Genomic DNA, 25,914 nt, shown 5'->3' on the forward strand with positions numbered 1-25,914 from the left:
ATTTTTAAAAATTCCTTTTTTTTTACACAAAAATTCTTTTCTGACCTAGAAAATCTCTTTTGGAAAGAACGCATGATATTCACCTCTAAAAAGACTCAATAGGTTGAAGATAAATTGAATCTCTTTAGTAATAATCCTAGTAATAAAACTCACCAGTAGATTTGATTTATGTTGATGACTGAGTTTTTGAATTATTATGATCATATGCATATGGACTTCCATTTAATGGATTTCGTCAAATTTTGATAAAAATCTATAATTTTGGAGTAAAAATCACATATCAAATTCATCCTGCTCTCTGATTGATTTCATGAGATCATACACATAAACATAATTCGACATAATTAGCAAAAAAATTATATTCGGGCTCAGGGATTAAATTAGGAATTCCTCAAATTCGCACTTTTTACAGATTGTGTTACTTTTTTCTTTAAAAAATAAAAATTAGAAATTTAATTTAGTTTCTCAAAATTTACTAACTAAGAAAAAGCGGGTCAATGAATTTTTACTTTGTTATAAAATATTTATCCTCGCTTGTGGCTGATGCAATATTATTTTACTGATAATTTTCATTTCTTTTAATTTTCAGGAAATGTGTGGTCTGAATCTTGGAATAACATATTTGATATTGTTCAGCCATATAACAATAAAAAGTATGTGAATCTAAAGCAAATAGAGCTGAAAAAGGTATTTCAAAATTTTATTCATCTTTTTTATTATAATTCGAAAACTGAATTTCCTTTGAAATTCTTTAATTTCAGAGCAAATTGTATTTGTATATTGACCTCCACAATCTGAAAATTAAAACAAAAAAAATCTAAATTAACAATTATTCAGTCAAAAAAAGCCAATTGATACGAAATTTTCGTAAATTGTTAAATAAAATTGTTTATGTAATACAATCCTATTATTCGTTCTTTGTCTATAAGTAATATAAAAATGCACATGTAAAAATTAAACTAAAAATTGGAAAAAAGACCAAAGGTAAAATAGAAATCCTTTTTTAAGACAATACATTTTAGCGATAATTTCAAACCATTAATTCGACCTCTAAAATTTTCTGCTAAGAACCGAGATAATACGTCAAGAGATTGTTATAACTGATAATTAAAATTATACATGAAAAATTAAAATCTCAGCCACAGTCCGCCTTACAACTTCCTTGTTGCTGTAGCAAGCAGAAGAATGATGTTAATATGGAATATATCAGCTTTGAGAGAAGAATATATTTTGCTTTTCGGTAACTTCACAAACCATATAAAAGCACAAATATCTTTATATTAGAATTATTAGAAAAATTTTAAGGAAAACTTTCTTTTTAATAAAATGTTAAGTAAAATCCATCCGATTTGTGTGCGTTGAAACATGCAACAAGCACATTTGTAAATAACGACACTTTATACAGCAAGAAAACCTGAAATGCAAGTAACAAAACCCAAAGAAATGAGGTTCACAAAAACAGCACATAAAAATATCAGCAGTACACAACACTCAGAGAGAACTCATTAAAGATAAACACTCTAAACAGAGGGATCATTCTCTTGGGTACGCCTCCGTTTTTATAGTTCCCACGATAATACATCTAAAGATCTTGAAGAATCCTGTATTTTGGCTCCTAATAGATATATCCCCAAGATTCTCGCATAATTTAGAACCTCTTTTTTTTTTCAAAAAGTGGCATATGATCGAGAAAACCAGACTTTGTTGATCAGGCATCTATTCAGCATTCGTTAAAGTTATCTGAAAAACTCTCTTCATATGGAATGACGCAATATTACAATATCGATGAAAGGATACGAATTGGTAGATGTGACGAGTTTATTTAATGCAAAATCTCAAGGACTATGAAATATAAAATAATCGAATGTGTTTTCAGCGATAATTATCTTCAATATGATCCAATATATACATATAAATATAATAATACATATAAATATATAAATATAATTGGCCTAAAAATGTTCCACCATATTTGAGGCTGATGCAATAACTTAAGTGATGCCACAATAGTAAAAATCTATCTGTTGCCGATCATGAATTAATATTACCAATTGATTAAAATTACTTTCCTTCCGGTAATATTGTTTTTCCAATTCAAATTTAGAATGCCATTCTTACTCATTATAGTAATGATGTATTTGTATTGGCTCACCCCTCCTACTGTATTTCTAAAATTCACGACAGTAGGCATAAACAGAAAGCATTTGTTGAAATAGAAAATCCCTTATCAATGTTAAGAATTTCCACCGGAACTTCTAAGCGTCTACAATAAAGTATTGAAAATAGAGAAAATGGATAACTGCGTTACAGTAACCACACCTTGTCTAAACACTCGAGGATTGATTAAATAATAATCGTCGCGATAGCAAGATGTAGAAAACTGAGGTTGGAGACCTAAGGGCCATCATTAACCATTATGCATCCCGTCACTAGAATGGAGGTAACTAGACCCCACAACAATACTATGTCTATTAAAATAGCGAACATCACGTTCTTTAATTGGTGGCCGGTTATCCAGGTACTTTAGGGACTGCCCTGTTGGGGGAGAATAATTAAGAACATTTCTCCTTATATAGCTCATTTCCAATTTATTTACAAATAACTGTTCTCCCTTAAGTATATGGAACCAGAAAGCATTAATATTTATTCACACTCTTTTTACATTAACATTTCATTGTACAAATATAAGCAGACTTTTGTGAACACATTTCAGAATTTATAAATACTAGTGTAAAATTCTTCGTTTGTTTAGAAAAATTAATAAATGAATCAATTAATTTATTAGGGAGCATGAAGTAAAAATGGATAAAACTACTTGAAATATTTCTTACGTTTTTTTTTAATTCTAAGAATAATTTATTTTACGTCCAGATATTATTTGAAGAGTTTCAGTCTTTTGTTTAATTGCATCCGCAATTTTATGCAATTAAACTTAAACCTAGAAACTTAGTCTATAACAAAACCACTTCCCGTTTATTTATTTTAAGCCAAACAGCACATGATCTTTCCAAAAGAGGTTTCCTGGCATAAAAAGAAAATTTTATTTAGAAAAAGACCTTTAAATGAAATATAATTTATGTTACACAAATGGCAACGAACCGCTGCAAAAATAATTCTTAATCAAATTGAACTGAACATTCATAACGAAAAAGAGTTTTTGATTAGATGATCAAGATCTGAACACCCACGAGTCGTTTGTTTGTACATTGCGGAAATTCTTTTATCGTGTAGCTAAACGGAGATTTTAAGACCATATAAAATTTTTGAAAATTGTGAAAAGTTATCTATATTAAATTCCCGAAACTGGCACTTTCCGACGCTTGCACTTCACTAAGGATTAACACGCAGAAAATTGAACGTCTCCTAATATCGCGATTATTCTAAGTTCTCCTCATTGCTAAATGTAAACATCTCTCTTGTCATCTTTCTTCTCACCTCGTTTTGACGAAATAAACGTCTTCTAACGCATGCGCAAAGGTGCGTAGGGCTTCAGAATCCGAGAATGAACATTACATTGAATATCTTATCATGACCCACCGAAAATTGACACGTGATTTAGCAATAATTGCGACCCATAGTTTGAGAACATCTGAGTTAATTTATTTCAGTTACATTGTTTAATTCATTATTAAGCATATATTTCATTTTTAAATGCATTTTGCCTATAATACAAGTGCTAATAGAGAATAAAGCAAATTTTAAACCATCCGAAAAACTGATATTGCTTGCTGTTGTTGTTGTTGTTGTTTGTTGTTTATTTTAGAAAATGATACCGTTAGACATGTTTAAAATCGCAGAAGACTTCTTCATATCTTTGGGCCTACCAGAGATGACACCTGAGTTCTGGCATTATTCGATCATTGAAAAACAGAAAGACAAAGAAATGGTTTGCCATGCTTCAGCCTGGGATTTCTACAACGGAAAAGATTACAGGTACAATCACAAATCATCTTTTCAATGAATTTAAGATTTCATACTTTTCATCATTTGATTATTTTTAGTGAGCTCCAAAACTTGTGTGCTCATAACCTTTTCACAGATCTGCAAGAAGTAATTTTACAGGAAAATGTAATTGTGTGGGGAAAGGGGGAGTACCTGTGTGCGAATTGTTTCAAAATCTTGGTATATGCAGTGACTTCTTAGTTCTTTAGTTCAAATTAGAGTCAAAATTAAAATAAATCCAAGGATATATTCATTCATACAAAGTAAATATTGAGGAAACATGCTATTGTTAATAAATATTATTTACATAAATTTGACTTTAGGAATATGATTTATCTTATGTCATTTCTTGAAATTGAAACATTCAGTTAAAGACAAAAGAAACAGAATGACGCTCGTTATTAAAAGTTGTCTGGAGATCTGTTCCACAAATCCCGCCCCCCTTTTTTAGTTTTGTTTTTTAATCCGAATTTTCAAATTTTATTGGTTCTTGAAATCTTTATTTTCAGAATCAAAATGTGTACACGCGTAAATATGGAAGATCTTATTGTAGTTCACCACGAAATGGGTCACATAATATATGATATGCTCTACTCGCATCAGCTTCTACTTTTTCAGTCAGGAGCAAATCCAGGTAAATAAGCAATTTAACAGTACAGAAGTATTATTTTATAATAATAATAATATCAATATATATTATGTGTAATATCAATATTTAAGCGAGGAATTATATTAATTTTAGTTAAATAAATGAGATATTTAATTTTTATTGATTCTAAATATGTTTGAATTTGACCCTTACCACCTTACTTTTTGATAAAATATTCCAATATAAAAGAAATTTTTACACAATTTTAAAGTTAAAAATTTTTTTAATGATACCAATTTAGTAGCTGTAAATTTCTTTAGTCTAAATTTAATTGATATTTTAAAATATTTTAAGTATATTTTACAAAAATATTCTCATTGTTGAGAATGGAACTCAAACCGTTGTAATTATTTCTTCAAATATTTAATCGCATTTATTATTGGAAGCTAAGGAAAAAGAATTATGTTTAATATTTGCATAATTTACATTTCTTTTATTAGTAGAATAAGTACAATTCAGTATTAAGCTTGCTTTTGATACGTTTTTTTTTTTTTTTGCTGAACTCACAATCCCAATAAAGGTTTAACTTCAAAATCAAGCAATGGTGAAAAGATTTTAAATTGCGTCATTTTTAAAATATTGTTATTTTATGTTTTATAAAGGATCTATAAAGGCACAGATAGAAAAGTATTGAAAAACATAGCACAATGAATTGAATGGTGGAAGGTTTGGAAATAGCGCAAAAAAATTGTAATAGTATGATATGTCTATTAAAACTGGAAGTTCAAAAATATTTTGTTGAGGAATATCTAATTGCTATAAATTTCTTTGCTAATCTGAGATAATGTCAACAGAATAATAGCCTGTATAGACGAGTTCATCTTCTGGTAAATAAATGAAGTTATAATGAATGAAATGTTGTTCTTGTTGTTTCTAATCCCAGGTGTTTTAGCTGCGCTATACCACCTCCATAAAACCAAAGATCTCTAAAAAATCCAAAAACAATAGCGGATCCCTTAAAATCTCAAAAATCATAAAATTTAAGCATTTAATAATATGATTGGGGGAGGCATGATCTGCCTTGCACCAAGGACATTCAGTAAAGATCCTCCGTCCGTGTTGGAAGGTGAGGGATTTGGTGTGTCCACTCAAAAAACGAGAGAGAGCCGTTTGCTGTTTTCTAGAGATATTCAGGCGGTGATACCAACCAGGACCCTTACCAAAGTACCAAGGATGAGCAGGTGCACTCGACTCCATCTTTTTGATAGAGGAGATTTCAGAATAAGTTAGTGTTGCATCACCATGAAATATGTCAGCTGAGACAGTCTTAGCTAAGTTATGCGCTATCTCATTACCATTTAAACCAACATGTGAGGGGACCCATTGAAAGTGTATAGAGTGTTCAGCGGAGAGCCTGGCAATAAGGACTAAGATATTCATGTTAATCTTGCCCCCCACTTTCGTCCAATGAGAAAGGTGCTGTATAGAGGCACGACTATCCGTTAAAATCCAAATGTCTCCGAAGACAATTTCAGAGAACGTGTCGATATGTTGAAGTCCCTTATAGATTGCAATAAGTTCAGACCTGAATACAGAACAGTTCACAGGATTTCTAAACAAAATATCAGTAGTTGCCTCAGGAGTCTCAATGTGCACGCCACTACCAGAAACGCCACCATCTCCTTTACTGCCATCAGTGTACATTTTTAGAGTCGAAGGTGGAATGCTATGAATTGTTTCCAGAGACATTTGTCTAGTTTGTTGTTTGTTTGTTTCTTATGGCACTTGCCACTGACAAGACCGCTGTTACGAAGACAGCGATTTAAGCCTGAGTGGGACGTCTCTTATTTTTTATAGCAGCGCCAACTAGGGCCAAGAGTACGACTTTGCCACTCACGCATCATTCATTCGCTTGCACAACCCCTTTTTACAGGAGGGCACATTCACACATCTCACAGATAGAACAACAGAAGAACAACCATGCCCATACCGGGACTCGAACCCGGGACGCCTAGATCACGGGGAAGAAGTGCTACCCCTATGCCAGGACGCCGGAATTTGTCTAGTAAATTCAGGTAACTCTGACTTTTTGCTAATCTTGGCCAACAGATCAGTATGGAGACGAATTCGATCAGGGTCAAACATAAAATTCCAATTCTCATGAATGAATGAAATAAATAAGACAAATGTAATGAAATTTCAGCATTTCTGCTTTAAATTGTATTCATGGTTAAAAGAAAGAGGCGATTAAAATAGAGTATACAAAAGTTGAATCTATGAAAAAAATTCAAATGTCAGATTATCAATAAAATAAAAGCAATGCCATAAAATAATCAAATTTTGCAGGGTTTCATGAGGCGATTGGTGATACGATAGCTTTATCAGTGGCTACGCCCAAACATCTAGCAGCCATAGGACTTACAGAAGAGATAGAAGAAGATTACGGTAAATGCCATTCTGAAATATAAATATTCTTTCCTTTCTGTCTTTTAACAAAACACATTATTTATGCCAAATTAATATATTTTTAACTTTTCTCGGTGTAACTGGTTACATACACTAATGTTTCATTACTATGTTAATGCCCTTTGTACAGAAATAGTGCTCAATATAAAAAAGCAAAAAAAGAACTGGTATGGATGATTTCTCATCAAATATGGTTGTAAAAGAATAATTATGAATTTCTCAGTGACATCTTGATAACATCAACTGTTAGAAAATTAAAAGTTTTATAAGAATGTATTTGCTTGTCTGATAATAAGCTTAAAAAAATAAAGTAAAAAGGGCTTGTTAACTGTAAACTAAATTAGGAAATTGCGACTATCGTAATTCTGATATAAGCAGCATTATGACAGTTATTGAACATATTTTCTAATATTTTTTTTTATTTAATTTAATTATTTTTTTTTTCTAAAATTATTAGGAAAGTTGCCAAGATCCACAAACTTATAAAATATAAACCTTAAAACCGAAAAATTTAAGGCCTAAAAACCCATTTTCATTTAATAAAACTTAATGAAGTCACTAATGAATATTTAAAATCATGGAAGCTTCGGTTAAATTTCATTTAATAGAAAATGAAATGCAAAGCCTGAAATCTATTATTTATCATTATTAAAAAATTGCTTTAAATTTAATAACTTCCCTGGCAACCTCTGTTATATAAAACAAAGACAACCTCCTTACAACCAGCAGCAATATTGTAATCTATGTCATGGAATTTGGATCAGAATTCTTTTAACAAGTGATCGAACTATGTAGAATGTCGTTTCATATTAAATTGGTGTCACTCTGGTCCTTTGCTCTTGACTTTTCTTTACTTTAAATGTGACAGTTTTTGAGATTTAAAAAATAATAGCCGATTTTCAAGGGACAAATTCCTGATTTGCTGTGAATTACTAATAGTGGCCTTCAAACTGAGATAAAAATCGACGAACATTTAAAGCTTTATTGGATTTTGTACATTCATCTACAATTTTGAAGATAAAATCGTATGTCGAATATCTTAATAACTTATATCCACTTATATTGCTTTGAATTACTTTCAGATAAATAAAGACCTTTATGCTGATAAATTATGTTCAACACTTTACAAGCACTTTAAATACAAATGAATAAAACCATACGTAACATATATTTTTCTAATAATACTGTTTCTGGCCTCGGAAAAGTTTAAAACATGGATTCATCAAAATTTGAAGTGGGTTATAATCATTTAGTTACTTTAAATTATTTGTAAATCATTAATATTTGTTGAAGGATATAAAATAGGTATGGTATATTAGTGTTTCAATAATCTCATGTTGTAACTTTGACACATACTTTTAGAAATTATGTTGCAAGTCCTAGCAATGATGCAGTTTTCTTAATTTAAAAAAGATAGCTATTAAAAGTTCACTTTTTCAGAAAATGACATCAACGCATTGATGGATATGGCCTTGGATAAGGTAGCATTTTTACCTTCTGGTTATCTGATTGACGCTTGGAGATGGAAAGTCTACGATGGAAGCATCAGTAGCAAAGAGCTTAATTCACAGTGGTGGAATTTCAGGTAAAATGCTTATTTTTAGTTATCGGAGAGAAGCGCTAACTGCCTGAAAATGCTATATGGACATAATAGTGTGAATATACGACGAAAATTGGTTTCAAAAGTGCTTAAATGAAATAATAAATAAAAATTATTTTTATTTTCTTTTATAGGCTAAAACTCCAAGGACTTTGCCCACCTGTGAAAAGAACTGAGGATGATTTTGATCCTGCATCAAAATATCACGTTGCCGCTAGTGTGCCTTATATTAGGTTTGCATTCTTATATTGAATCACTCTAACATAAAAAAAATTATCAGAAATGAATGCCTAATCAAAATCATTTTATTATACAGAAAAATATAGGGTTCACACTTATATTCGTTATGCACTCCTTAACTTCTAAACGGTGACAGATTAGGTCATTAAATTCGTGTCTAGATGCAGTAAAATAGTTATTCGCTATTAAATGAGACTTACAATGCCATCTATCGGTAAATTAGGGAAATACTGGGCGTATCTTGTAAATGATGAAAGATACGATAAAAACGTTCATTATAAAGTTGCAGTGCACTCTCGATTTAATATAAAATGATACCTTGCGCATATTAATACCCAAAACTATTCCATGTTGCACAGTGCGCAGCGAGAAATCTATTCAGGAAGGCAAATGTACATAGCGGCTAACGGAGAGGATTTTAAGTAAAATAAATAAATGATCCTGAATGCAAAGAAGAAAGGATGTATTAAATCGAGAATGTTCTACAATTTTCTGTTTTCTTTTTCTGGTCTACAATTTTCTTTCTCGTATCGTTCACCGTTTACAAGGTAGAGTTGCTAATTCCAAAATGTTTCGATAGATAGCATTTTAAGTCATCTCATCGAGCAGGGCAGAGCCTTTTTATTATATCTTGGTACCAATTTTATGGACTAGGCTGCACCATTTAGAAATTCAGGGGGGTGTAACTGATATAGGTGTGAATCCTGTATATTATATGCATAGTTATAAGGATAAATGCGAATTGTTTTCGATCTCTCTATTCTTATTATTCTATTCTAACCTGATCCAATCTCTATTTATGACAGTAAATTTAGCGATAATCAAACGCACGTGTAATATTTCCAGCTGTATCAGGTTTCGTGCCTTGATTCGACATCATTCATGTTTCATAAACATAGTTCAAAGACAAGAAATCATGACATATCAGTGCTCCAGTTATTTTAGAAAGCATTAACTCGCAGAAATTACTCCTCTAAACACAGTTACAATTTACATTACATCAAATGCATTCTATTTTTATTAGCCAAAGAATTTTTCAGACAAACCAAAGAATTTTCCAATTATGCATTACAATTCTATATTTCTTCTATTTTTTTTACGCAAATTTTTGATTGTATCTCTAAAAACACAAGATATTTTACTAGATAATTAATATATAATCACTGTACGGCATTCATAATATAGAAAACTTACACGAGATATCATGTACAATAATATATTGTGCAATGTAATATAATGTACAATAATATATAATTAATATTTTGTGTTATAGAATTTAGACCCTTTAAAAATCTGTGTGAGATTCGTGTTTGCTTATTAAAGAGAATTTTCCTAATTGCCAAGAAAGCCATCTAATTGATACATTAAACATTTTCATTAATAAAATCAAAGACCAAAAGATAATGAATTAATTTTATGGTTACTGATTTAATTTTATACTTACTGGTTGGATCTCGCCACCCTGGATGGTACAGAAAAAGGTGGGGAATCTGGCTCCTCCCATCGATGACGGGACATACTTCCTTCGGGAAGGGTTGTACCGTGGCCGGTGATGGCCCTTAGGACTTAACCACAGTTCCCGCCAGTCTTGCTTTTGTGGTGGTCATTCAGTATTATTTATCCGTGTGCTTTCGGGTGGGTCGAAGAGTCAGTGATCTGACTTATAACTTTTCTTCTATTTAGTAACATTCACATCTAAACACAAAATGGGGTCTTATAAATATCCAAAAGAAATCGGTTAAGCTGAGATGACCATACATGAGTAATAATGAATTGCTGTGCTATATATGAAATGTATAATCACCTAAGCATAGTTTTCTGTGAATAAGCCATTACTTTTGGGTATTTTTATCTCTAATATTCTCGGTCCGATGTAAATATTATGCATTCACCAAATCGGTTGCTCTTCTATATCTACTATGTCATGGATATCTAAACATAAGCAGTTGTTACGGCAATTCTTAATGTTCTTAATTGTTGCATTATCTACCGTCACCAAATCGGTTGCTCTTCTATATCTACTATGTCATGGATATCTAAACATAAGCAGTTGTTACGGCAATTCTTAATGTTCTTAATTGTTGCATTATATACCGTAGAGCAAGAAAAACACTATAAGTGGTTTTTATAATAGTAGTGACTGGATAATATTTCCTAGTTTCTCATTTAGACGTGTAATAGTTTGTTACTGAAAATAATGTTTAGATCCAAAACCCCAAATTTTTAATAGATATGAATTTATTGAATGGCACACGAAGAAGAAATGCCTACATAATAAGAAATATAATGATATATTCATTTTTTTCAGATATTTTGTAAGTTACATCATCCAGTTCCAGTTTCACAAAGAACTATGTGACGCAGCAGGATACATAGGACCTCTACACAAATGTGACATATACCAGAGTAAAAAAAGCTGGAAAGTTATTGAGGTAAATTTTGGACATAAAATAGATAATCATATTCACATCATTACACATAAAATTAATATCTTTGAAAACATTTTCCAGAAAAATATCGCATAAGATGAACCGGTATCATTTTTATAGCATCATTTATTTATGAATTTATATGAAATAAACGACCTTAATAGCTCCAGAAACTTGAAAACTCTATATAACGAGAGCAACTAAGTCAAATATGGACAAAAGAGTAAAATATATGACTAACCAGGTAATCAGAAACATTCCCAATCCACATTCTTTTTACCATCATAGATTCCCGAATATAATGCAAAAAAACTGTTATCGAACTGCTGCTTTTAAAAGTAGTAATTACAGTAATCTAAGAAAATAATTTTTGGATTCACTATACAAGAAATTTCTGACTTCTTAAGATTAAATTAAGTAAATTTGTAAAAGAACATTTTAACTTGAAATATTTACGGATAAATATTAAATCAGCGAAAGTGGTCTCGAGAAACTGTTTCAGATGCTAATACCTTAATGGATACTCTAATGGATGATATAAAAACTTCATACACTAGTTCAATAAAACTAAAATAAATAGGAATAAATCCCAGAAATAAGGGTTCAGGCACCGCACTTTTCATCAAAATAATTTAATAACAAAAAGGAAGATATTTGTAAATAAAAATAGTTTCCTCTTTTCTATTAAAATTCTAAAATTCTTTAAAGGCTATTGATAATTATTATAAATACTTCTCTCTTTGAAAAATGAGGGCAGCAAACTCTGCGAAAAATTCTTATAAAAATGTGTTTAAAAAAAAGTTGCATTTTCTTTCTAGCGATATGCTCAGCCTTGGATCTTCCGTCCACTGGAAAGAGGCCATGAGAGTCATTACATGAGGCAAGACTTCAAAAATGGACGCCGGCCCGATCTTGGAGTATTTTGCCCCACTCATGGAATGGCTGAAAGAACAAAACAAAGACGAATTTATTGGATGGAGAAGTAGCGATCCCACGGCGTGCCCCTAATCATGCCTGTTCAATATAATTAACTAAAATGTATCTGTCTATAACTAGAACCAGCTACCACTTGCCTTTCATATATAATTGTCATTGAAACAGGTATTGTAGTTACATCTCAATACGGAAAATGAAAGTGGAAATAGCGAATAGAAATTTTTTCCGTGTGTTATTGTATATTTCGAGGAATTAAACATATAAATCTCGGGGCGCCTTTTCTTCTCTAAACTTCCAAAACCAAATAAAGTTTCTAGATTTTTTTTAATCTTTATTTAAATAATTTTAAATAACAAATATTGATAAGTTGAAATAGCAAAGCGATTAACGATTGATCACTTTCAAAAAATAGTTCCATTACGTTGCATATAAAAAAGTGCACAATTAAAGTTTAAACGTAATTTAAACAAAGCAGTAAAAAAAATGGAAAAAACTTTTTTTGGAGCAATAATAAATAATAGTTATTAATAGAATTAAATTTTTCTTTTAACTCATAAAACATAACATTTTTTAATAGTAAATAGTAGTTTAATAGTTTAATAGCATCATACAATACCTGTAAATGGTAAGTAGTTAAGTATGTTACAAGAATGTAGTGCCCCAAGGCAATTCCCTTCTATGCCTATTTAATAATCCGACCTTGCTGATAATACCTTCTTCAAAATCTAAAAAAATAAAAAAGATATTAAGGGTCCCTTCTTTGTAAACCTCTGTTTTGAAATGCTCTGTATTTTGTTCTTCTGTGTTCTTTTTTACCAACATATGCTAAGACCTTTTACTAATAAATTGTAATTTTACGGTATATATTCGTCACCTGCCTTAAATTTTACACTTTTTTTAATAAATATTTCGTGAGAAATAAGTTGCATTTGAATTAGCTCTGTATGTTTTGTTTAAATATGTGGTGACGCTTTATAAGTCAGATAACAGCTACGAGACATGAGAAATTTCTTTTGTCTTGTGGTCATGTTACTCGGCTACGAACCATAAGGTTGCGAGTTCGATCCTCGCCTATCACCAGTAGCAACATTGGTGACCCGATGACGTGATACGCAAAAAATCTTCATACAACTGTTGTAGCGCCCTCTACCAGAAATAAATAAAATCAAAGCTGATAAACAATCAGCCAATAAAAAATGAAAAAAAAAATGAAGCTGATAAACAATCGGCCAATAAATAAAATGACAGCTGATAAATAATCGGCCAATAAATAAAAATGCAGCTGATAAATAATCGGCCAATAAGAGAGAAAAAAATGCAGCTGATAAATAATCAGCCAAAAAAAAAATGGATAAGACGCTACAGCCAATATATCACCACTAATAACAGCAAAAAAACAGGACAAAAAATCGTTCGTCTCACCTCCGACGCACTGAAGGGGGAGTAATGTGGTGACGCTTTATAAGTCAGATAACAGCTACGAGACATGAGAAATTTCTTTTGTCTTGTGGTCATGTTACTCGGCTACGAACCATAAGGTTGCGAGTTCGATCCTCGCCCATCGGCAGTAGCAACAAATATATGTTAATAAAAATAATTTTTGAATTAGTATAAAATATTTACAATTCTGACATGAGTTTTGTGATTTTTATGCATTTATTTTTCTACTTCAATCATATAATAAAAGAAATACCAATTGTGTGTGTGTGTGTGTGTGTGTGTGTGTGTGTGTGTGTGTGTGTGTGTGTGTGTGTGTGTGTGTGTGTGTGTGTGTGTGTGTGTGTTACAAAAATTGCAAATTTTGAACTCCTTTCTTCATTATGGTAATTTCTACTTTTCTGAGATGAAAAATACTGATCGTCACTTCACATTTTACAATTAATTACAATCCCGTAAAAACATTATGAGCATGATAATATTAAGTACAAGAGCGTTACGCACGATATCCAACAGAAATTATTTCATCGCCTATCTGTTTTTTAAATTTATTTATTTATTTTATCTGTTACCAAAGAATATATTTCGAATGCTAATCAATGTATTATGGTAATTAAATAGGCTTTTAAGTACAGTTTTGGTAATCTTGTGCAGGTTAATTATAAAACTATTCATCTTAGTCTAACGATAGAGCCATGTTAAAATATGTAGTACAACTTTTTTCTACTATATGGAAATGTTGAACATATATAGGAAACTATAGAACTTTGCGTGTATTGATGACTGCTCGCTGCACCCGTCAGAAACGATTCTAGTTAGAAAAAGGAAACAGAAATCCTATTTCGAGGAAGTCATAAATTTAAGATGATGTAAATGTAAATTTTATATATAAAATCGCATCTCTAAGTAGGATCTTATGAAACTAGTTAGAATATCTAACTCTTTCAATTATTTCGCTTCAGTGAAAAAATGCTGAATTAGAAAATCTGATCGTACAGAACCGTAATTTGAAAATCATCAGCTGCTTCACCTGTAATGCATTATTTAACAACTTATAATAGAGTGTATGATAGTGTATACATTTGAAATAATAGTGCGTACATTTTAACGATTATTTTCGCTACAATTGAGCGAAACCTGAGAGGGCCTTTATTTTCTGATCATAATAGTTCGATACCAATTCCACAAAAGATTTGATTTCTTACAATATTCTCACATGTTAAATCTATCAAGAGTCGAAGGTCATCTTGCTGCTATGATGAGATATAGAAGCTTTGAGAGGGTATACTTACTTAAATGCCGTCCACAATATGTGACTGCAGTTCAAAAATATGAGGCCATAACAAATTACCCCACAAGTAAATTTCAATCGAAGCTTTGATGAAAGTTGTTTTGCAGTGTGTTTAAAATAATTTTTTTTATTAAAATTATTACAAACATATCACTTTTATAATGTAACGATATAAATATAAATATGTACAACAAATCATAAATAATTCATCAAATGTCAATACATTTATTAATCATTAGCATTAAGAAATAATGAAGTGATAAATATTTGAAAGCAAAGAATTGTTAATGTTTAATTATAATTTCTAATTATAAAAACGTCTATCTCTGAAAATACATAATAAAATAGGATTTTTTCATGATTGTTTAGTGATATTTACAGTTAAATTCAATAAATTTTTAGTTCCAGCTAGGGGATTTTTTTTATCGTCTTTCAAAACTTCTCGTTTGAACTGTCACCTCTAGTTACAAACTTAATTAAAGAGACAACGACTTCAGCTCTTCAAGGCTCACGATAGATCAATGATCCCAGAGTCAAAAATCAAGGGCAGTCTACGAGAAAGGATTCACTGACCCTCGCCTACCAAAATGCTCTTGCTCGATCGTTTCAGGGTTGCTGAACGTCCGTTGCCCTCTTTTGAAGGTCCCCTCAGTAGATTGAAGGGCACAGAGAGAAAGTTTGGCCTTCAAACGTGAGGGTTGACCTAGAACTCAGCCGCTGTGGCCTTCGTTGGGTTACTCGATGTCCTATGATGAACCGCAACAGAAAGTATCTTGTATGCCTGGGTCAAAATGAGAGGCCACTTTTGGGGGGCGTTGACTTTCTTTATCGTTTCACTTTCCATGAAAAAAAAGGAGCAAATATTTATTATAGTTCTATTTTGTTAAGAAACACAGAATGTTTTTGCTATTCATTGTGTAGCATGTATATATAGATAGATATTTATAAAATCTTTGAAAGACTGATTTTATCAATTTAAGTCCTATATAGTTCAATATAAAATTTTTGCTGTCCGTACTACTAATGTTCGATCATTTGTGTCTTTTTATGTAATTAAATGTTAATATTAATGTTTTCAAATAAAAATAATGACTTATTATTAATTATTAACTAATTATAAATACAATTTACTATAGTAATAAAAGTAGAAAATTTACTATGTAAGAGAAAGTCTTCACATTTGGACCACCTAGATCATCGTTTTTTAATGTGCATTGATAAAGAGCCATTCTAAATTTGAAAAACAAGTATATATATATATATATATATATATATTTTGTATCTTCAAAAAAAAATGTGATTTTTTTTGGCCAAATACACTTAAAAATAGAAAAAATAATCCTAAACGATTGTACAAATAAGAAACTAGTTGCCAAGATTGAATTACCGATCTTTTAAATTGGGATCCCAATTCCTTTAAGTCCAATTAAAGAAAAATATTTTGTTTTTAATTTCCAAATTGAAAATTACGCATAATGTTTGAATCCAATATGACTTTTTATGCATTATATCTATTCTTCAAACTTTCTGTTATATGATACAAAACTACGTATTCTTAGTTTTTATTCCTTTTTTAAACCAAAATTGTTGACTTTAATGTCCATTTTTTCCACTTCCACTATATCAGAATTATTAATGATTTAATTGCTTAATGGATCGCACTTCTAATATCAGATATTAGAAGAGCGGATTATATTCATATAATTATTCAATTGGTGTAAGACAGTTCAATTTAAGCAACACTTGGTGGTTTAATCTTGTAGTGAAAACTTATAAGCCAGTTAACAGCTACGCTACACGAGCAGTTGCTTTTGTATCGTGGTCATGTTACTGGGCTGCGAACCACAAGGTCCCAGGTTCTATCCTCGCGCATCACAATTCGCTACATTGGTGACCTCGGAGGATGAACCTTCAACCTACGTACAGCTGTTGTGGCGAGCGCCATCTACCCACAGCAAACCAAAGTCGTCAGATTTACTTGACGCAGCAACACAAAGTCGTCAGACTCACTTGACGCAGCAAACAACAACCACACGGTCGCCATAAAGCTTGGCGCTACTCAAATGGGTACAGGCGCATTAGACTCAACAGCTAAATACATCACCACTCAACACCATATCGTTCGTCTCACCTCCAACTCACTGGAGGGAGAGTCTGGGGTGAAAGCTTATAAGTCAGTTAACAGCTACGCCACACGAGCAATTGCTTTTGTATCGTGATCATGTTACTGGGTTGCGAACCACAAAGTCCCAGGTTCTATTCTCATTCATAACAATTCGCCACAATCTAAAGAACTTTTCAAGAAACAAGAAAGTTTCCTAATGTGATCGTTAAATGGTTTAAATAAATTTATTAAACTGAATAAAAGCCAAGGAAATTTTTTTCGCAAGGACCTTAAAACAGAAAAGAAATTATTAGCCTTTTATTAACATGCTTTGTAATATCTAAATTTGTATATTTGTTCTTTAATTATAACCAAGTAATAATTTCTCTTTTAAAAAATGGATTTTGTGCATTACATTAGCGTCATTACTATATAATTAGTGTATTTTAAAGCCAGATATTCAATAGAATTGAAGTTATGACAGTGATTCAAATTTGGCAATTCCCCCCTAAATGTATTTCAGCTATGACGCAAAAAAATTCGCAGTAAAATTGTTTTAAATAAATTTTCTTTTAAATATGAAATTCGAAAATAGTTTTTGTTGGATTGTTTACTTTCTATATTCTGAATTATGCTTTATTTTATAAATCATTTTCTTTTTAAAAAAGAATATACATACAAAAGTTCCAATGCAAAAATTATTAACTTTCCGATCACATAAATTATTTTTAATATTATTGGTAATTAATTATTTTTAATGCATTGAAATTCTAAAACCCTTTGAAATTCCAAATTAAAATTAATATTTATACAAAAATTATTTTTAAATAAATTTTCAAAAACTGTGCAGACGATATTGAAAATAAAATATTTATTTTTACATTAATTGTATAAAATCAAGCCTATTATGAATAGAATTGCTGAAAGCAGGTTTAGAAAGAATGTTTTAAAATCATTAAACACATCAGCATATTAACTGTTACAATAACATATGAATAAGCAATCATTATTTTTTGTTTTACGTTTTCCTTTTTTAGTTTTATATAAGAAATTTTATTAACTATTTATTCTACGCAAGAAAAATTAACCTCAATTCGATTTCAATTTCCTATTTTAAGCAATTATTATTTCAGTACAAATTTTAGATCCCTATTTAATTGAATATCGTATAAAATAACTTATCTTCTGTGCATAATATTTGGAAGGTACAAACTTGACTTTTTAAAAACAGGTGTTCCTTTAACAGGTGCATAATCATTTATGGATCCCTCATTCCATCACTCGCATATATTTCGTTTTATCATAATAAGAAGCAAGTGGTGGGCTTCTTATTTTTCGCCTTTTGTTGGCATTCTGCGTTTGACATTTAACATTTACAAGTGCTACGTATAATATTAAGAATGCTTCTTGTTTCATGCATCTTGTTTTAATATCAAGTGAGCCCTCAGATACACATTCTGCGAGAAATTAGAAACAGACTCTGTTACCAATCTTCAGTTCAGGGTTCATATTTTTTATTTTCAATTTTGAGACGATTTTATTTCACCTCATCACCAAAGTATATTAAAAGGTAAGTAATAATTTTTTTAAATCAATTTTACCTAAGAATGGCGAGTCTGTCTCATTTTATTTAAAGTGCGTTTAACACTTTGAATCTTTCTTTAAGTGTTTATTCCATTTTGAAGTTTTTCCTATATTCCCAATATGGTGAATTTTAAATTTTGTTTTGATGCAGTGGCGGATTTACGATTGGACAGTTGCCTAAGGCCTCTAAATTGAAAACAGACTCCAGGCTGGTTGATTAAACTTGCTATTAGTCTAGATGTCCTATAAACAAATTTTAAAAATATTTTTTAATTATAAGATATTAGAACTACAGCTTGAATTTTTAAAATCATCAATTAAAGCATATGTAATTGCTTTTTTATAATATATCGAAATACTAATTTTGATTGCATCAACTAGTCATGTCATATTTCGCACTTAAAATGTCACGTAACAAATAAATTTATATTTTAATTTTATATTTGTTCACAATCTATTATTTCTTTATAATCATTCATGATAATTAAATGCTTTTATTTGTATGTGAGAAAACAATGGACTAATAATTAAGGATTATTTCTTAATGATTTTATTCCTTTAATTGATTTTTTGTGATATTAATTTTTAAAATAGAGAAATAAGAATATACATATATTGATTAAACTGAATTGTTCTTTTAATAAAAGAAGACCCTCATAATGTGCTTAAACCCATCTCTACTTCGACGCGTAAGAATGAGATACAATTACACATTCATAAGAACATTCTTTCTCTTTGGCCACTTTAATGTAAAATTTGGCACTAATGCAAAATATTATTGAAAAATTCACGTACCAAGTCACAGGCATCTAACATTTTAGCGTTTTTCCCCCAATTCTTTAATCATTTCATATACTTGGAAATCAATAAACAAACCAACAAGTTGTCAACGATTTTTGCCAAAATTTTATGCAATTCTGTAATTTTACGAAAAAGTTATAAAGCTAATTTTATCTTTCTCGCACTTTGAAATTATTGAGTTACCTCTTCATAAAAGGACAGATAAATATGATTCCAATAATATTTATTTCCAATACATTGAAATTCATTTGGTATAAATTCTTCAAAAGTACCAGATCAGATTATTTTACTTCTTTGCTTCTGCTTTTTCTTTTCTTTTTAAAAAAGGTTTCTTTTTAGATTGATTATGGTGCTAATTTACTTAATATTCCAGTCAAATAATAACTACTGCACAGGCCATTCATCATCTAAATGCAATGTGTTTTGTCCTGTGCTCTGATTTCATGTTTTTTAATGATAATTATATGGGTTTAAAACATTGAAATTCAATAAACGCTCCAGGTCAAATTAAATGAATTAATGATGATAATACTTTCACTTTCATATATTTTCCTTCGTATATGAGCAAGCAATAATTTGTACTTAATTATCATTTATCTAGCTGCTGCGAAAAGGAAGTGTTCCACTCTCCTTCCTTTTTCAAAATAATCAATTCGTGTATACATCATAGTCATGTGACTTACATTATCTGTAACAACTACTAAATAAGACTGATCGGACAGCATTGTGTCTTACTTTGCGCTCTGATATTACATTGTTTAATCTCTTTCAAGATGTACTTGAAAATTGGAACCTTGCACTAGACGTGTATTACGTGAGCACAAATTGATTCTATTTTTTTTTCCCATAATTAAAAAAAATAATATTGTTTGTCAAACTTATGGTTTTATAATTAGATAAGATATGTATATCAGTATTTTAAAGAAATTTTTTTCAAAAATTGATAATGGATTCATTATTAAATGCTATCAATAGTAAATTGAAAGGAAAGTTTCGAAAATATCAGAAAGTAATTTTTTTTTTAACCGGCTATCGCAGAATTCTCTCTTTTTTTTTTCTTTTCCGGGTTCTGAATGAATATTTATCAAAGGTGAAATTACAATGTACTATCATTTTTGTTCGTTTGATTTCAATTACCTTAACTTATTGATAATATTTTTGTCTTCCTCTGCATATGCTAAAAAAGAGGGCAACAGAAATTGATTCATCAAAATAATGAAGATAAGTAAAGAAATGATAAGAAGGAAAGATAAAACACAGTACATAAAGGCTGCAAGCTTCGAGAACATTTATCATTTAAAGGCTAGTTGTTGCATTTTCAGTTTTTCAGTTTCTAAGGCATCTTTTAAGTAATATCTTTGTTGTAAGTGGAAAGTAATAATTTCTTATTGATAATTCTACTATGTAAGAAGAGTTCCTTTAAATTTATAAAGGCTTAGTAAAAGTAAGTATAAAACTTAACATATGTCATTTTGTTAAAATAATTAAATATGTCATTAATATATTATCTATAAAACTTAACAGTATATTGTTAAATAGAAGTACTTTAGTTAAATTTTAATAATCTAAGTTATCGTATATTTCCTTTCCTTTTAAGGAAGTGGGTTGCATAATAGCAATTATAAAACAAGTTTGAAACGTAAAGGTTTACATTTTACTATATATTATTTGATATCTGAATTATCTCCTAATTAAAAAATATTTTTAAATGAATAAATTATTAGATGCATTAGATATTTTAGATGGATTAGATATATTAGATTAAATTTTTTTAACTCTCCTAATGGTAATATTTTTTATTTCCTTGTTCATATTAGGAATTTTTTAAAAATATTTTTTTAAAAATTTAATTACAAGATTTGAATATAATCAAAGTGGAATTGGCTTAATTTTTCAAAAAATATGGTGTGTGTTTTTCTTAAATATTTAATGGCGATATTTTTTTATTTCATTATTTATATTAATAAATTTTTTAAAAACTTTTTAAAAGAATTTAATCACAAAATGTGAATATAATCGAAGTGAAATTGACTTCGATTTAAAAAAGGATGTCTGAACAGAAACAAAAACAAAAAAAGGCCTAAAAAGTCAGAAAAAAATTCTTACTGAAAAAAAAATTAACATCTAATACAAGGTCTCATTCTTTATAGTTATTAAAATATATTGTTTCACTCGAAACAGCGTAATTCAACAGATGTCCAAGGAAAAAATATCTTTAATATTCTAAATTTTACAAACGTAACAAAATTAAGTTTTAAATCAATGTAATTATGATAAAATAGCGCGATTCTGATTAATTTATTGTATGTTTTTATAATAACGTTTTATCAAGAAAAACAGTAGATAATAAAATAAGCTATATAATATTCTCAAAAGAAATGTTCACTACTTGAATTTTTTGCTAACTAATCATAGATGGGGCAGAATATCGATTGTTTTTGGTCCATAAACCCATAAATCAGATTATTTGTTATATGATGGCTTACTATTTGATTTATATGCATTAAAAAGTCCGGAAACATACATAATCAAGGGCGATGATTTATTCCCCTGGTGATGAATTTTTTCCTCTAGAATATTTATTCAAATGCGGTTGCATAGTCTTTTGTACCTCTTGTATGCTTTAAATCTGGTATAGTTTCGTGACATCTTTATCACATAAGAACACTAAACACTACTTGTATTTCTAAGGTTTATTTTTAGCTAATAAATTGTAGATGCAGAAGTTAAGAAATCTAACAAATATCGATTGTTTTTCATTAAGGTATATGTAATGTCAGATTAAGCTATTTTGCGGGCCCATACAATCATGAAGCCCCTTTTTTTAATAAGATGACCAATTTAGTTTCACGTTTCAGCATATTTTTAGCGTATCAAAGATGTATTTTAGATTAATATTTTTTTTTATTTCATTAACTTTGTGAAATCTTATTTACTTTTATTTTTCTATTATGATTCCAGATTTCCTGGCATTTCATGGTCGATTTTATAAATTTTCTAAGTGAATGTAATGAAATATAAAGGAATATAGTTTTTCGATATTAACTATATTCGATAATGTATTAATATTACCCAAATCGTATACCAATCATTCATAGATTGGTATGTTTTGTTTTCTCTAAACTTGTTTATTTGCCAATAAAGTATTTCAAATCGGTATCGGAAAATAAAGTATTTCAATCGATCGGTTTGCTGTTCCATTTCAGCCTGGTGCCCCTAATAGTCTAGTCTATCTAGTTGGAGATCCGCTAATGGATATTCGACTCCTCAGTGGTATTTTTTCTGATGAATATGTTTTCTTCCCCAGACGTAAAAAATGTTTTGCAAATGTGTTCGTTATCAAATCTGTTCAATATCCAAAGTGATAACCAATTATTCACTATAAGTGAATCTTTTTATTATTAGATATCTTTTTATTGACGATTTTCAAAATGCAGTTCTTTTTTAATGAATTTACAAGAAGAGATCGATTAACTTACTAGATAATATAGTGTTTACTTAAAAAAAAGTTCTCTACTTGATTTTCATTTCTTACGACATCGGAACTTGTTGATTCAAACACAAATGAACATAATAGATATTTTCAAAAAGTTGCTAAAATATTTTCTAAAATTTAGATGTATGCCACTTCAAAGTTATTCAAAGAATAATAAGAACTAATCTTATTTATTTTATTTTATATCTCATCAATAAAAACACTAATAATCGGTTAACAGATGTAAGACACTCAGTCTGGTGGCATATTTTTCTACCACCTCATTTAGGTCTTCTGTAGAAAATATGCCGTTTGTAACATATACTTTTGTTATTCGGGCATATTATTATGAAAATGATTTTGCTATTGAAGCATAAGCAGCAACAGTGTTCTCATTTTTACTTTCTTGTTTACTTACATAATATAGCACGTTTTATGTTTTGCATGTATTTTGTAATAGAAATATTGCGGACATCATTTTCTTTGAGCCACTAGAACTAAATTTGGCCCAGATCTAAAATTCTAGTATGAATACTACAGACCAATTTAATTTATTTAGTTCTTAATATTTTTAAGATATCATGATCACTTATAAACCAACAGACTTTCTAAAAAATATCATCCAAAATTTGTTACAAATGTAAAATTTTTATTGCAAATACCACACTCCAAACTCCATTTAACTCGTTTTGTGCATGAGGTATCCTAAACATAGATTATATTCGTAATTTCAAATTTTTCTTATCAGGCTTAGGAGTTTTAAGCTTATTTATTTTGTATATTAGAATTTTAAAATATTTTGGGAAAGAGTTTGTATTCGATTTTTTCCCGACTTAATTATTCGCTCATTGCGAACTCACTGTATCCTATTCCTTTTATTTTAATTTCAAATTTTCAAAGGGTTGATGTAAACAATCTCACAGTCTGATTTACAATGCATCAAACTTTAAATCAGTTAGATTTATCTGTTCTTGATTTGTAAGCTCAATTATGTATTCATATTCGTTTCTTATTTTAAAGGAGTTAACAAAAAATGTATGGTTTATAGATTTTTGATTTGCAATATGATTTGGTGCTTCTTTTTCCTGTACGTTTCTTATTTTGCAACAATTTCATTTGCAGATTCTTGATCTGCAAGATGATGTGGTGTATACTGACTGTGAGTCTGCTGAGTCTTTTCATGACTGCAACGGCAGATTGCAGTAATGTGAAAGAAAAGTACGTGAGCGGAAGCAACACAAATGTGTACGAAGCTTTGCGGTTCCTCAAAAACAATGATCGTTTAGTGTCGCAAACTGTAAATAAAGCCGCCATCGCTAGTTGGAATTACCAAAGCAATCTTACAGAACCAAATAAAGAAGTCATGGTAAGTTTTAAAATGAAGCATGATAATATATTAAACTTTTTTAAAAATATGATGCTTTACTTTAAGAACTTAATTATCCAAAGCAAATTCAACAATGGGAGAGATGGGATTTAAAGAAAATTAAATTTTCAACTGTTCGTTTTGATGCTGTAACTTTTAAAGATATTCTATCATGTATGAATACAAATCTGATTATTCTTAGAAAAACAGATTGAATTAAAAATATATAAAATACAAATATCATCTCTCAAATACTATAGATTATGTATTGTAAAATATTTTTTTAAACCCATCACAATGTCTTAATCGCTTTATATAATATGTGACAAGATCCAAAAACATATGGCAAAAAAGCCGAAAGCTTTAGTATTAAAGAAAACCTATTTAGACCTATTTATTAAATAAGGTTATTAGATTACATCATTAAAATATGATAATAGCCAAATAATATGGTTATCACCAAAAACCTCAGAAGTGAAAGTTTTTTGAATGATTCCTTCTTGATTAACAATGAAATAACATATTAGAAAATAAATATTGAAGATTTTTTACTTGAGAATATTTAAATTCTGAATTAAAATCTTATGAAATATTTTGTTCCGGTATTTAGTTGAAAACGCAGCAAGAAGTAGCTAAACTGGCCAAAGAAACTTGGAAAAACGCAACATCTTTTGCGTGGAAGGAGTTTAAAGACAAAAACGCAACGGCTTACAGGTGGTTCAAGAGCCTTTCCGTCCTCGGAACTGCAGCTTTGCCTGATGATAAATTTGCGGAGGTATGGAACTAACTATATACCTTACTTTAATAAATATCTAATAATATGAATATTGGATATATATTTTATATTTATTATGGATTTAATATTTAACTTTATGCAACAACAACTATTCACTGTGTTGCTAGGTTTTCTATTATATATTAAGCCAAATGACAAATTTTATGTTATTTGAAACAAAATGAAAAAAAGATGGAAAAATTAGTGATAAACTTTTAAATGATAATGTACAAAATTATTAATAAATGAAAGCTTAAAATTCTTTAAAATTCCTTCTTTTATTATTAATTTTCTAGTCCATTGAGCCTTCCTATAAAAGTGATACTACAGAAAGGTTACTAGTTAGAATTGTTAGAATCTTGCATTGTGTTTTAGAATCATCCTTGGCTATATTTGTACTTTGTTAAATGGGAAACTCTGGAAATTTGACTGAACATTTTTTATCCCAATATCAGTGCTATCTGAAACTTAAAAATAAATAAGTCACGATAAATTTTTTAATAATACTTTAAAATTAATAACGCATTTAAGTACTAGATAATACTAACATTAAAACAGAAGTCATGTTTATAAAACACTTTATTTTATTGCTTATTTTTATTTGCAGCTTAGTGAATTAACTGCTGATATGCAAGATATTTACGCGAAAGCGAAAGTATGCCGATTAAATTCAACTGACAGTAAACATTGCGATTTATCTCTAGAACCAGGTAAGAACTTTTACATTGAGTAAATCATTAAATAGTTAAGAATGGGTGTTTAGTCACAAATATGTTTATGTCTCCCTGTCACTCAATCCATATCACGAAACACGGAAGAAAGATAAGGCAATTTACAAGGAGAAAGTTAACAACCTCGAATTCGCTCTATTAGAATATT

The 25,914-nt window shown here is 29.7% G+C and overlaps 1 protein-coding gene across 1 annotated transcript in view; it reads left to right on the forward strand.

Annotated features, from left to right (window-relative positions):
* Nucleotides 1-25,914, forward strand: part of LOC129962314 (angiotensin-converting enzyme-like) — a 64,698-nt gene that overhangs the window by 27,728 nt on the left and 11,056 nt on the right. The window contains exons 7-18 of the mRNA XM_056076060.1: nucleotides 590-687; nucleotides 3,764-3,933; nucleotides 4,452-4,576; nucleotides 6,878-6,976; nucleotides 8,438-8,582; nucleotides 8,732-8,830; nucleotides 11,146-11,269; nucleotides 12,085-12,248; nucleotides 18,467-18,604; nucleotides 24,017-24,260; nucleotides 24,871-25,035; nucleotides 25,643-25,745. Coding sequence (XP_055932035.1) covers nucleotides 590-687; nucleotides 3,764-3,933; nucleotides 4,452-4,576; nucleotides 6,878-6,976; nucleotides 8,438-8,582; nucleotides 8,732-8,830; nucleotides 11,146-11,269; nucleotides 12,085-12,248; nucleotides 18,467-18,604; nucleotides 24,017-24,260; nucleotides 24,871-25,035; nucleotides 25,643-25,745 — 1,674 coding nt within the window. The remainder of the gene's footprint in view (nucleotides 1-589; nucleotides 688-3,763; nucleotides 3,934-4,451; nucleotides 4,577-6,877; nucleotides 6,977-8,437; nucleotides 8,583-8,731; nucleotides 8,831-11,145; nucleotides 11,270-12,084; nucleotides 12,249-18,466; nucleotides 18,605-24,016; nucleotides 24,261-24,870; nucleotides 25,036-25,642; nucleotides 25,746-25,914) is intronic.

The sequence above is a fragment of the Argiope bruennichi genome, chromosome 2 (assembly GCF_947563725.1).
Source record: "Argiope bruennichi chromosome 2, qqArgBrue1.1, whole genome shotgun sequence".
NCBI classification, from domain to species: domain Eukaryota; kingdom Metazoa; phylum Arthropoda; class Arachnida; order Araneae; family Araneidae; genus Argiope; species Argiope bruennichi.